This window comes from Solea senegalensis, linkage group LG2, assembly GCF_019176455.1.
Source record: "Solea senegalensis isolate Sse05_10M linkage group LG2, IFAPA_SoseM_1, whole genome shotgun sequence".
Taxonomy (NCBI): Eukaryota; Metazoa; Chordata; class Actinopteri; order Pleuronectiformes; family Soleidae; genus Solea; species Solea senegalensis.
The window spans coordinates 29,970,772-29,985,392 of NC_058022.1; the positions used below are offsets into that span (position 1 = coordinate 29,970,772).

The following is a 14,621-nucleotide window of genomic DNA, read 5'->3' on the forward strand; positions in this document are numbered from 1 at the left end:
ACATTTTGCAAGGGAAAAAAAGGCCTATGAGACTTTACCTGATTAGATAAAGGTTATATATACAAATGAACTATAAATAAATATCTATAACCCTTATTTAACCATGTAAAGTCTCATGGGGAAATATTCATAACTGTCAGAAATTTTGAGTGATTTTATTTTGCTAGACTAAAGTCTAACATCAGAAACGCAGCCGTTTATTTTGAAAATCATGATGCGGAAAAGGCGTTGACGCAGTTCGTTGTTGTCAGTTGCGCTGACTGAAGAAGTACTACGATCAGCTACTGGAGCCAAAAAGCCCATTTTGGACAGCAGCGACACAAATACGGTAAGCAGCGATGTGTTTGTGGTGTGGCATCGCTGCTGAAACACAGCACTGCGACCCCGGTGTGCAGCTCAGGCGGCCGTGAAACGTTCGTGTCTGTGCGCTCTCGGTTCTGATTCACGGTGCTCGTTTGTTGTGTGAACATGGACGAATCATTTTCACGGCGGTAACATGGTTTAGCTGTAGCGTCACTTCTGTACATTGTTTACTTGTGTCTGTTAATGTCCACACATCACTCTAGGCCTTGCTAAGAAAATGTCCGCATACATATATGCTGGTAAATGAGCCGTACCAGCGTGCTAATGTGTTTTAGCTCGTTTTCGTCTTCAGCTAAAGTAGTTAGCATGTTTCGTGATATCATGGCTAAATAAGTCAAGTTTTCTCAACAGACTCTGCGTATTTAAGATGTCTAACTGTTCAGTTGTTGCTTTCATCGGTAGCTCGACTGGTCGCTCCAGACAGTGAGAGCTTTCTGCCAAACCCTTCAAATTCCTGTCAATGTAACGTGCCACTACTTTCTCGTCCTCTTAATGTTGCATTCAACCGATTAAATCAGAATGATCCACTTCAAACCCAAAACACTCCCATGTTTCCTCAATGAGCAGTTTAAAGGGTGCATAGTGCAGTCAACGCTGTTTAGGTGTCAGTACATACAAGCAAATCGACAAGATCCTGTTTGTTTTCTACCTATACGGTTAAAAACCACAATGTACTGTTTTATTTCACCTCATTTCACCAAGCATCAGTTTGTCACAAAATGGCATTTTCTATGATCAAAATACATTTTCAACTATCTTCATCCAGTGGAGTATTTCATCTCTGTATTGACAGTAATCTGTGTCCTTAATCCTGCACCTGAAAACTCCACCTGGTCATTCATATACTCTGGCCCTGTATGTGTTGGTATAAATGAGAAATTGATCTCTCATCTGCTGTTGTTGCTTTGTTTTAGATGTTTGTTTTTTTTTTTTATCAGATTGACCATACAATTATATTTAAACTGAAAGCAAGTGTTGACAGCACTTTTTTTCGGAGTTGATTGTTGAGTAGAGGCTGATAAGAGCCAGTTGGAAATGTGGTTTACTGTGTCATTGTTTTCAAAGGCGACTGTTTCTACCCATCCGGATTGAAACAGCCAGCAACATTTTCAAACTCCATTTTAATATGCTCTGGGGAGTAATCAAAGACATGAAGGTAGTGCTCCGCAGTGTTTCAGATGTGGAAATTATCAGTTACTGCAGCATTGCTGTGTTCCACATGCTCACTTTGATCTTTGCGCTAACCAGAACTAAGTGACTGAGGGGTTTTGTTTAGGAACGCGTTTCCAACCCCCTTGAGGACACTTTTTGACTAAGCTGCTTTCCTTTATTGCTCTGCTGAGCTGTGATAGAGAGAAGAAATGAAAGGGGCTGAGCACTGCTGTCACTGCTCGACCCACAGTAGCTGTGTCTGTGCATGTATTGTGACATGATCCACCTGTAGACAGGTGACTTTGGCTGGGTGGGGCTGGGTCTAGCACCGGATTCTGTTGAGCGCCACTGTTGTAAATCCTCCAGGATCTAAACAGACTGTTTACTGTTAGGCTGATAAGTTAACTGGCTTCTTCATTGTCTGCTTGATTTCACAATTACGCTACATACACACAAGATATAGGGGAAGAGAGTCCACTTTGTTTCAGTGATCGCAGCAGTATGCTGACTGACTGGCGCAACAGCTTACTGAATGTCTTGTTGACTGAACATGTAACAAATTACTTTGATGTCGGGGTTTGAATCTGTATGTTAGGAGACTGATTTGAGAGCAGAGATGCAGAAGCTCAAATAAACAGATTTTAGCCACTGAACAAAAGACTGCACGTTAAATCTACACCTGCTTAAGGTGACGATATAGCAATAATATGTTTTCTGCTTTATCTCAATGTTAGACAGACTTTTTCTGACTGAAAACCTTCTCTAGCCCCTCTTAATCTCACTGTAAGACTATTCTGAATTAAACCAAAAACAAATACCCAGTGATGAGCGAATACAGTATGTGTCCACAGATGAGCTCACAGTCTGAGAGCATTCGCCAGCTTTCTGCTGCAACCTTCATTGGCTGACCTTTTATTGTGCTCCGGAACACACACAGCAAGAAAAAGAGGAACCTGTTACTGTCAAATCATCCAGAAATCCGACTCGATGTCCATTCTGACAGTGTGGTTGCTAACCAACAAGCTGACTGTCATTTTTCACTATCTGCATTTGTGTTTGCTGTTGGTCAGCAGCATTAGGCTGATTGTGCCTTTTGGTTAGCAGCAATATTTATTTAAAGCAACATGCTGTCAGCCAGCATAACATCACAGAATAGAGAGAACAGAGGCCCTGTGTGTGTGCAAGAGAGAACACGGGGTAAATAAGTGGGGGCTGGGCTAAAAGAGAAAATGGGCAGAGTAAATATGTGAGAGGAGGAAGCGAGATGCTGCAGCAGCTATTAACTTGAAGCAGATACATGATGCTACTGACTCAATCTCACGGAGTTGCACATTGGTCTGTCATTTGGAGTTGCTGGAGGCAGAATTGGAATATGAACTGCAGCAGAGGGCGGGCTGCACGGACTCTTGCCTAAACAGACACGCAGTAACTCGTGGTCAGAAATTAAATTGGTGTACACAGGAAATGAATACTCAAAATATCAGTAATATTCTTTGAGGCGTCTCCAAATCATTGGTCTCACTCTGCAGCAGTGATGGTATATTGTTTGATTTTTGTGTGATTACATCGTGTTTCAAGTTATTCTGATTGTACTATTTAAAAGCCTTGACTTTGAAATTCCGTATATATAAAATGCCAAATACCGCAGCGCACATCTCTGAATGGAAAAATCTTTGGGACTAGTGGTGGCTCAATATCACTTTTTAGTGTTTGATACCAATATCACAACATGGACTTATTATACTCATTCCAACAGTCATTTTACAGTTATTAATCTATGAAGCTGTTAACACATTTGTGCTGATGCATTTACCACCTAGCCCAAAACATAACTCAGTCAAAATGCTGTTGCTGATTTTTGTTTACATTTTACTATCTCTTTCCAATATCTGATCCAGTGATTTTGACCAGTATGGACTGATACCGAAACTATCTTCGTATTGGATTTCTTACTTAGGATGTGAAGAAAGTTAATATAATATAATATAATATAACGAAATATACACGTTAGTTTGTTTTTGTACTTCAACAAAAACAATATACATGTGAGAAGCTTCTGCATTTGGCTTGGATTATACATAGATGGGTGGATAATTAAATATTTTCCTATAATCGTTCTTGTTAATCGATAATGAAGTAATTCCTGTTCTGCAGCCATTGACCTGAGGTCTTTCTCTGTCTCTTGCAGAAAGTTTGCTGCTGCTGTGTGAAAAGCCACAGATTTGTGTGTCTCTCTGTATCCGAGACATCACCTTTGCTTGAGGAGTGTGTGCTTGTAGCACTGTTCTGCAGTGTCTGTGATGTCGTCAGAGCTGCTGGTTGATTTGAGCGATGACCCTGCCACGGCACAGCTGGGACAGCTGAAGCTCTCCACCATAGAAGACCAGCAGTGGCCTGCTGATGAGTCAACTCTCAGCAAGTCTGGTGAGAACTGCTTGGAAAAGTAACATGTCTATACAGTTCCTGTTCAAGTTCCTGTTGTGTGTCTCAATATCTGGGTTATTGATTAAAATCAGTCTAAATAGAGAAAATTCTGGCTTTTATACTGAACTGTTTTTATGTACATTGGTGTGTATGTGTGTGCTCAGACACAGATATCTCCCAGCGCTTTGACAGCAGCTCTCCTCACCTGCCATGGGACCATCCATTTTATGACATCGCCAGGCATCAGATCATTGAAGTGGCAGGTCAGTCAACACAAACCTCTAAACAGGCAAGAATGCTCTTGCTGAAAAAATAGCTGTGGGCAAGGACATGGAAAAACAAGTTTGAGCTGTAGCGGCTACTCTTTTGTTCTTTCAGATTATCTGCTTATAATCTGAAAATTAACAGCTTCCAAACCTTTGAGGTTTATGACTATGGCTAAATAAAAAGCACTCACAGAAACAAATGTTTTTGGAATTATTTACATAAACACAAATATTCTCTGTGGTTTATTTCAAACTGAAATAAACTCAAAAACTTTTTCAGTAATTTAGTGACGTAGTAGTCAGTCTCTCAACTCAAGCAAGTCCAGTCGCCTCCGGCAAACTACTGATGATGACTTATGACTATGACCTGGATGACTGAGAACATTCACAGACATGGTAGTCAATCTGTTTCACCCCTCACCCATTCAACACAATAAAAGCAAACAAAGAACTCTAAAGCTCTCACCTCATTATAAAAGAGGATGAAGTAATTAGTAGGAGGAGGGTGAGCGTTGCAGTATTTTACTGGTGCTATTTAACACTTATCTCAAAGATAAATATGAAAACAAAATAATAAATAAATGGTAACAATTGGCTCCAGCACCTCACCTACTAAAATCTATGTCATGTCCATGAAGTTTTCTTAATTACCTTGCTGAACACACCACTGTCTCCAAGAACCAGCTGGAGACACAGAGGCTATACTATCACTCTTGACTAAATTGGAGATTAATCTATAGAATTTGCATTCATGTTATATATTTGAAACAGTTAATATAATTGATGTTAAATCCATGTCTCTCCGTGTGTGTGTGTGTGTCGGTAGGTGATGATAACTTTGGCAGGAAGGTGATAGTGTTCAACGCCTGCAGGATGCCTCCGCAGCACCAACTTGACCATCACAAGCTGCTGATGTAAGCACTAATGTAACCTCAATGATCCGCCTGAGCAGAAAATAATGTCAAACATGTCCGCTGTGGTTTCATTGGTGTTCCACTTTTGTGTTAAGAGTTGTGAAAATAAATAATTATATCAATGTAACAGGAAAAACATCAGCAAACATTTTTTAACCTTTATTAGATTGTATAATAGCAGCGTGAAGGGGAGGAGGGAATAGGGCTGTTGTTTGGTCCACAAAATGTCACAACATGTTGAAAGGTGTTTTACCATACTTTTTAACAAAATAAACAATCATAGAAGTGAAAAATGCAGTCATAGTTGTTTCATTACCAGAAATCAAGATTGAGTGGAATGAGGGAGGTCATATGCATTAAAAGTGTGTTAGCTGGAAGAAAAGCTGGGATATTGTGTTTTCATAGACTCTGCTGACTCACCAGGGCACAGTCACATGACTCAGTCTAGAGAAAGTCATTAAAGGGAACTGCTTTTTCAAAGTCTCACTACCACTAAAGGAAGAAAAATGCTGTTTGTTTTTATCCTGCTCTTGAAAATGTGAATTACCTTTTCGCGAACCTGGAACAGAAAATGGAAATCTGTGTGTGTCGATACATATTTTTTATTTTATTTTTATTTTTTGCAGGTATCTTAAAGGAACACTGGATCAGTATGTGGAAAGTGACTACACTCTGATCTATTTCCATCATGGGCTGACCAGTGAAAACAAGCCGTCTCTCAGCTGGCTTCGAGATGCATACAGAGAGTTTGACAGAAAGTAAGCTCAAGTACATCACTGACATTGCACTTATGGGCTTTTCCACCAATAGGAACCAGATGCTAGTGCTGGTTCATTAGCTGATTCCCCTTCTGAATATTTTATGAACCAGTTTTTCACTGTTGTTGATGGAAAGAAAATGGTGCACACATTATTTAAATGTAACACGAGAGCAAGGCTGCTCACTGAGTGATATCTTAACTGTAAACATCCCAAGAGCTTTACAGATAGTGCACCAACACGAGTGGTTTAGTATTTAGTACAAGCAATATCTGCTGCTTGTGTTTTCAGGTATAAGAAGAACATCAAGGCTTTGTACATCGTCCATCCCACCATGTTCATCAAGACTCTGCTGATCCTCTTCAAACCAATCATCAGGTTGGTTTTTAGTGAGAATGCTAAGTAAACATCTGTACTTTTCTGTTCATTATTATTATGCCGGTCTGTTTTATTGTAGTGGATTTTTGTAGATTTCATCCAATCAGACCTTGAAAACATATTTTAATTACAACTTTGTCTTTATACATATTTTTAGATTTAGCATTTATCTTTTTTCTGCAAATCAAATGAGAACACAGCATTTTACATGCCTTTGATCTGTGCATGGCAGTGAGGTGTGGTCGTTAAAATGACCATAGACGATTTACATAGCTTAATATGGCTGATTGTACTCAATTCCATTGTAAGTCACTTTGGATAAAAGCGTCTAATAAATGATATGCAATGTAATATTCCTTCTTCTTTCTTCCTCTTCTGGTTTAAGGGCAACTTGCATCCATTATGGTGCATTACTGCCATCTTCTGGAGGTAGAAAACTCCTACACTACCCAGTCCATCATATTCTTTCTCTCTCCTCATTTCCTGTCCTCCTCTGTCCTGGAGCTAAATATTTGCGAAAGAGGAAGAATAAGGAGTGCGATAAACTTGATGGATTATAATAGATCCTACTTTGATCATCAAAGCAGGCATTAATGTGCTTCTCTTCATGGTAAATGAAGCATGAAACTCCAAATTCTATGACTAATCCTGACGTTTGACGCATCATTCAATCGTAGCTTGTTGAAAGGAGTACATTTCCAAGATGGCTGATGATTTGATGCAGTTTTCTTTGCTCTCTCTCTGTCTGTATGTAGTTTTAAGTTTGGCAGGAAGATCAACTATGTGAGCTACCTGAGTGAACTGGAGGATGTGGTGAAGTGTGAGCAGCTGCTCATTCCTGCTCGTGTAAAAGAGTGAGCGCAAGTGTTCCAAAAAATGCTCTTTGAAATTTAATATTCCTAAAAACCTAAAGCCACTAATAATCTACCGCACTCTCTGTGACAGATATGACAACAAACTGAGAGCGTCTCTGAAACCGGCCGCCCAGCCTCCCATGTCTCCTCCTCGCAGCCCTCCGCTTCCCAACCAGGTGTTTGGGGTTCCTCTTGCTTTGTGAGTAACTGAAACTGTCTGTCAGGTTCTACTGTGACAGATTTTCACAACAGGGCACAAGGTGTCAGGGTCTGTGAAGGTCTTTAAGAAGTCTTCATGCATCCAGAAATAACTATAGTTTGTATTAAATGTATTATTAAATCCATCTTTCACGTGACCTTTCAATGCTAATTTCCTTTGATGTACATTTATTCTTAAAATAATTGATCAAACATGGGAATTAAAGGGAAGAAAACTGACTATTCACCTTTGGGCAATGTATGTTAAGAAGAGACTTAAGTGAGATTAACAAAGCTCTGACAAATCTTCAATTGAACTTTGCCTCAAGCTGTAGGAAGCCTGGGTATGGAATTTGATAACATTAACATGATAACATTATCACCCAGTTAAGTTTGTTGCGCTAACTGCTGCGTGTTTGTGTGTCTGTGTGTATGCGTGTGTGTGTGTCTGTCAGGCTCAGAGAGAGGAGTCCAGATGGAGATGCTGTTCCTGTGGTCATGAGAGACACCATAGGTTTCCTCACAGATCAAGGTAACACAAAGCACCAGTGAACTTTCACTATGTGACATGTTTGGATTTACCCTCACGGTGTGTGTGTGTGTGTGTTTTTGTGTTGTTGACAGGTTTGGAGATTGAGGGGATCTTCAGAAGGTCTGCTAACGTTACTTTGGTGAAAGAGGTCCAGCTTAAATATAACTCAGGTATGATGGGCAGGTCTGAAGTGTTTTTGTCTGTTAGTGATGGTAGACTAAGATGGCGTCTTGTGGATTGACATCATTTCCTAATTCCGCGTTTGTTTCCTTGTTTGTTTGTTTATAGGCGCAGTCGTGAATTTCAGAGAGATTGAAGACGTCCACTTGGCTGCTGTGATCTTGAAAACATTCCTGAGGGAGCTGCCGGAGCCTCTGCTGACCTACCAGCTCTACAACGACATCGTCAACTTCAATTGTATGTTGAATCGAGTCTCTTTCATTCATTCAGGGTCACATTTTGCCTTAGTGAAAACCTTTCACATTTTTGTGAACAAATTGAAGCTTGAAACTTTTTAGCATTTGAACTTGGACTCTGAACATTATTTCACTAAATTAACTTAATAAACACATAGTACCTGAGAATTTTTTTGCACATTTTTGTTAAATTATGTATGATTTTAACTGCAATTACACATTTAAAATGTGTATTTGTATGAAAAGGTAGAGTAAACCAGCGTGCAGAAGTAGCAGAAGTTTCTATTCTGAAATGAAGGTATATGGTGAAAGTAGAAGTCTTTATTTTGCTACATCTTTTAAGCCACGTCTTCAGGTTTAAATCTTCCTCTTACATGCATCATAAGTAACGGAACATATCTGTTTTGTGAATGTAAGGAGTGGAAATTACAGATACTTGTGTTCAAATGTGAGGATTAAAACTAAGAACGAACAAAACAAGTTAAGATCTACAAAAGACAATGACAGCCACATACATCTTCACGATTTTTCAGCTGTATCCAGTGACGACCAGGTGATGGCGATGAAGATGCTGGTGGAGTCACTGCCAGAGGAGAACTACACATCACTGCGATACCTCATCACATTCCTTGCACAGGTACAGCTCATACACCGCAAAGCCAGTCAGGCCGGTTTATCAGTCGGTCTAGTATATATAGTTCAGTGTATATATATATATATATATATATATATGTGTGTGTGTTTGTTCAGGTGTCAGCCAACAGTGAGGTCAATAAGATGACCAACAGTAACCTGGCTGTGGTGTTCGGTCCTAACCTGCTGTGGGGGCGGGACAACGCTATGTCACTGAGCGCCATCGGTCCAATCAACAACTTCACCAGAACCCTGCTGGACCAGCAGCATCTCGTCTTCACCTAAACCCATCAGTAACAACACACCATTGGTGGCCCTCTTCCTCACATTCAGCAATCAGTCTCCAGTTCATCCCAGCAACGGACCAATCAGGAGCTTCATCAGGGTACTTTCTCCACCAACAGCACTTAGACAAGCCAACTTCAGCTCTTCTTCGACTATAATACCATAAAACAAATAATACTTACAAATCTTCATCACACATATCACACTTAATTTTGCTACATCTTAATATATGATATTTTTATTTTGTCCCAGAACGAGTAGCTGTGGATGAAAAAGTTAAATCACAAATCAAAACCTAATAATTAGATGACCTGCCACAGTATTTAACACCACCTAATGGAGGCAGATCATAGACCACCTAGGAAATCAACGTAGACCTCTGGTTGGAAAAGTGAGGCCTGCATAGTAGGATGGAAGTAGCAGTTAGCCACCAGAGGACAAAGTCTATGGGCTTCTGATTCTCATGCAAGTTATTACATCAGTAAACATTTGTGAGGAGTTAATGCCCTAATACTAGTTTCAGCTCTTCTTCAATCAAAGACGATGTCAGTTTTGTGAATTATGTTCCCATTTAGAGGAAAATAGGCCATATGACTAGACAACTGGTATCATCCAGTGAGGAGCGTGGTTGTGGGTGACGCCTCTGAACTTCCAGTATTAAAATTGCCATGTCTCCAGTCACTCTGCAAATCTTAAGGCTCGAAAACCGTAGTCCGGCCATAAACTATTACGTCCATTTCTTGTATACAGTCTATGAGTAGCTGTAGCTCGTATTTGAGGTAGGTCAACAGAGCTGAATAATGTAGCAGTAGTCCCATTGTGAAGACTTAGTCCCTGATTTTGTTCTGTTCAGTGATTTCCTCCTGCTTGTAGATGTTGAAAAAAAGCTATTGACTGACAGGGAAAGCAAATCTGAATGTGGCACCTCTGTGATTTTAAAACTGCGCTTCTTCCAAGTCTCACAGAATTAAAGCAGACATTTACGGTCGTTCCAAAACATTAGATCCTCTTGAACATTTCTTTTAATGGAGCTTATTGCGGTCTCATGTCAGTGGAAATGGCTCATGAAGATTCACCCAAATGCAAACGATAATTGATTTTTGAAATTGAATGCGCATTTTACATGATGCATTTGTGATTCTTCCACCAGTTCTAAATGTGTGTTTGTACCTGGTGTGTGTCTCAGGCTCATTACGTTTTATTTCTATAAGGAGATTAGTAGTAACGTTGATGTCTGTATATACAGTATGTATGTGTTGTGCTGTTTCTTGTGTAGCGCCAAAAAAAAATGGAAAATGGCCTCCAGTTTTTACAGAAAGACGCAGAGAGACCAGAGTGCTGCTAATCCCTAATGTAAAGATAAAGAAACAGTCCAGTTATTTAAGCCTTCTAGGTTTATGATCCCAAAAATAATGAGAGTGAGAGAGTTGAAGACGATTTGCGTTTGTGTCTCCATGAAAGTCTCAGGTGAACTTGGTACTAATCGTCGTGGACAATCTGAAATGCTGTAATAAAGTCAGGTGGCGGAACTGAAGCTGTGTGGCTTCTACCAGCAGATGTTAGAACCCAAACAGCTGTGCATGTACATGTACTGTACTATATCCTGATAGTTTATGTACAAATCTCCTCCTTTACCGTATTCAATATGAATAATCGTTCACTTTTCTGTCACCGCATAATAACTAACTTGACTCATATCATTCGCATACCTTTTTTTCATGTTACGGAATTAACAGCTTGTACAACTCCAGATAATTAAATCTAATATTCAGTAGCACAAAAACAGAACATATGACCTTGATTTATCTCAGTGGCAGAAAGACTTTTGAATCTCCTTTGTTGCTCATTAATGCAAAAAAGCTTCAGAATGTTTGGGGCTTTATTAGAACCATTCTGACTGTTGTAATATCCAGACCATATTTTCTGTCACTGCTTAGTATTTATCCCCAGTTTTCCAAACTCGTCGTACTCTGAGCTGCAGACTGGTCATTCAGTTTCCAAAGCCTTAATTTTCAGATCTTATTATCTGCCATCTGTCTCCACAGTCAGCTCATCCAAAGCACTACATTCAGCATCTTCACTTCAACTAAGATCCTACTTTAAAAGCTCAGTGTAACATTGACCTTTGTATGTTTTATGTTGTACATAAATCTGGCTTTTAAGTCACAGGGACATAAAAAGCCGTTTTCTTTTTTCTTCCTCTCGTCATTCAGTATATGTAAAAACTCCCATGAGGCCAAATGTTTTTGAAACACTTTTATTTTGTCTTCGGAGAAAAATACGAGTAAACAATAGTGTTGTGATGTTGATATGATTCGTCTAATGTGATGTGACTGAAAAGCATCAACGGTTCCGAGATAGTTTGACTGAAGCTTACAAAAAAGAAAGAAAGAAAAGCTAAATCTTAAATTTATACCTGTTGTAATTTCCAGTCATATCAATGCCATGGTAACTGACATGCTATCAGTGTAAATAGATGTGTGTGGGTGTGTGTGTGTATACGCGCGTGTGTGTGTAATTGATCTTGACCCATCAAGTTTGAATAAACAAATTGTGTTGTATTTAAAGTAAATAAGATAAAAACTAGGGCTCTGTCATATAACGTGTGTGTGTGCGTGTGTGTGCATGCGTGTGCATGCTCGTGCCTTATTTGTTTCCCTCAAGTGATCATGTGATTAACCATCAAAGTGCCAGTGTGCCCATTCTGCCATAGATTAAAAGAAGAGGTGCGTTCAACAGAGCTTCTGTGTTTGTGTTTGTTACAAGAACAACAGTGTGCGACTGAAGGAGGAGACAGTCTGAGCTTCGTGTTGAACACAAATTAGCTGTAATGGCCAATCACAGACTTAAAGAAAGCATTAAAAACAAGAACTTATTTAATTCTGAAGAGGATTAAAGCAAAACCCATGCATTCATCTTTATTGTATTTTTGAATAGTCACACTAATCCTCTTCATCATTTTGTAATCAAAAACATTTGTTCAGAACTTAAGCCAATAATATATATTATTTTCAACTGTATTTACATTATTTATCATCATTCTGCAACTAGACGTGTTTGAAAATGACCTTTCATTCACTACACGTGTAACGTCTCATTCTCTGCTTCTACCTTAATTTTTCTCAGTAAATGCAACCAAGTACAGTTTCTTGTGCAACACCCCCCACCCTCCATCCCAAAAGTCTGCTGATCCATTATAGCCTCGTCTAATCTATGGACCTCTGTACTGTAACTGTTGTCATGGTGACAGTGAACAATATTTCTCAGTGTGAGAAAAGATTTGTTTTCCAGGCTGATTTAATGATATGTAGTGATCTTATTTTCTTAACTTTTGAAATGTTTTCATCCTTTACTTTTGATATGTTGTGGATCTTAAGTCTTATATATGTACGATACATATTGGTAATAAATATACTGTAACATCAGTGTGTGCAAATGATAAAGACGTTGTAAATGAATGGTTGGTTGTGCTTAATATTGCAGTACACAAACACACAATGAAACATACACTGATCAGCCATAATGTTAAAGGGATAGTTGAGGGTTTTTGAAGAGTAGGTGTAATGCTGTCACTGAAAGCATGGCTGCCAGTGGGAACACAAGGAATACAAGAATTTAGCTATCTAATAAAACACTCACCTCATAAAATCTACACCTGCTTAACAATTATGACTTTTGTTTTACCTCGCCTTTGGACAGTTTCCAAGTGGAAACTGAATTAGGAAACAGTTATTGCTGCACCAAAGCCCATGGAGAATTTCACCGTTTTTAGCTCACAGGGACGCAGGAGCTGCTCGTCTTCTGCAAGTCTTGTTTAATAATTTTGTGTCTCTTGTATACATTTGTGTAAATTATTTCAAATGCCGAAGTCACAGAATAATACATTTGAATTTACTGATGGAGGCAGCAGCGGATTAACAACTCATCTGTGACGTGGTGTAAAAATTAATGGTTTTCTCTATGGACGTTGGTGTGGGAGATAAATATATATTATATTTTTAAGTGTTTTAAAAAGTGGCACAAGCTCTAGTTTCCACTCGGAAAACTCTGTCATACAGCGAGATAAATTCCAGTATATAGTAAAATTGAGCCGTTGTAGCCTAGCAGTCGTCAACCAGCTGACATTTGAACTATGACCCTTCTGTGTTTTGATCCAATTGCACCCCCTAGTGGCACAATTGAGAATGCGAGATGCACGTTTAATGTAATTTCGTATTATTTGTTTGTTTTTTGTTTATTGACAAACATGAGTAGAACAGTGCTAGCAGGCTGCTTGTGTACGGGCAGAGGGTCATTTAGCACGGCAGCCATTTTGAGACATTTTAAAAGGAAAAGCAGGCACAGGTGTCACTGATCGCATTCACGAAGGCTCCGTTCAGTTAATGTCGGTTAGGACAGTGTGACGGTGACACATCTTTCACACGGAAACCGAGGAAGCTAATTGGAACTCGGCCATCATTCATTTGATTGCTTACACCTGTGAGGTTCCCCCCCACACAAAATGGATGCTGTACAAAATGTGCATTTATCATCATTCTTCATGTTTGGGTAAGAACTTAACTGCATTTACTCACACATACACTGTCTAATAGGGTTCTGAAATCTCAATTTATTAACAATTTAGTTGTTTAGGGGTCAACAGAAATATGTTTTGATTGGGGTTTCCATATAAAAAGGTCTATAATAAGGCGTTATTTTCTCTTGATTTGTGGGCTTTTGTGAGAGGGTTTGAGCAGTGATTGATGTTTATTGTTTGTGTTTATCCAGCAATAGTGTGCGTTTTGGTGACATTACTTTTGAGGTCAAATCAGTTTTTCAAGGGTTTCCCTATCCATTAAGTGTAGTTAGAGCGCAGAGGTGAAGTCTTTCACTGTTGTATTTATATGCAAGCAGCAGTATTTATTATTATTCATTCAGTGTTTGTATTAAGTGTTTTTATATAAGAGTGGGTAGAGAGGCTGGGAAAACCAGAGGCTGTAATGTCTCACTTAAAACAGAAGAGGTCGCTGATACTTGGGGAACAAAGCATCTATAATGAATGTGAAAATATTGGATTACTGTATTCTCATGACTGTGTATGTTTACATTATTTCACAGCCATAATTCCTTTGTTTTACACTTCCTAAACCAAAACACTGAGAACTGAGTAAATTCACATGCTGCTCAAGGTAAATTTGAGCATAACAAATGTAACTATTGTTCATTTACCAGTTGTATCCACAAACAAAAACACAGTAGATATGATAGACACCAATACAAATGATGCACAATCACTTTTCAATGGTAAAATGTTTATTTAATGGTAACTTAATAATGTTGATTGATTTCTTTTCATATAAATCAAGTTACAATAGCGGTAGAAAAGTAGCTAAACTGACAGTTGTTTCACAGTGCTGCTTCCACAAGTTAACATCGATTCTTCCAAAGTTTCCAAATCCAGTTATCACA

At 39.0% G+C, this 14,621-nt stretch overlaps 1 protein-coding gene across 1 annotated transcript; it reads left to right on the forward strand.

Annotated features, from left to right (window-relative positions):
• The first annotated feature begins 215 nt into the window (after positions 1-215).
• On the forward strand, positions 216-12,631 carry arhgap1 (Rho GTPase activating protein 1). Its single transcript, XM_044019038.1, has 13 exons — positions 216-328; positions 3,704-3,939; positions 4,104-4,202; positions 5,032-5,119; positions 5,746-5,877; positions 6,169-6,255; positions 7,011-7,109; positions 7,201-7,308; positions 7,763-7,839; positions 7,932-8,009; positions 8,128-8,256; positions 8,789-8,892; positions 9,006-12,631. The coding sequence occupies exons 2-13, from the start codon at positions 3,816-3,818 to the stop codon at positions 9,171-9,173; spliced, it is 1,293 nt and encodes a 430-aa protein (XP_043874973.1). The 5' UTR covers positions 216-328; positions 3,704-3,815; the 3' UTR covers positions 9,174-12,631.
• The last annotated feature ends 1,990 nt before the right edge of the window (positions 12,632-14,621 follow it).

Excerpts from the sequence above, each read along its gene's own strand:
- arhgap1 (XM_044019038.1), top strand. The coding sequence starts at position 3,816 with ATGTCGTCAGAGCTGCTGGTTGATTTGAGCGATGACCCTGCCACGGCA. Across the intron at positions 8,010-8,127 it reads CCAGCTTAAATATAACTCAG|GCGCAGTCGTGAATTTCAGA; the intron begins GTATGATGGGCA and ends GTTTGTTTATAG. Across the intron at positions 8,257-8,788 it reads CGACATCGTCAACTTCAATT|CTGTATCCAGTGACGACCAG; the intron begins GTATGTTGAATC and ends ACGATTTTTCAG.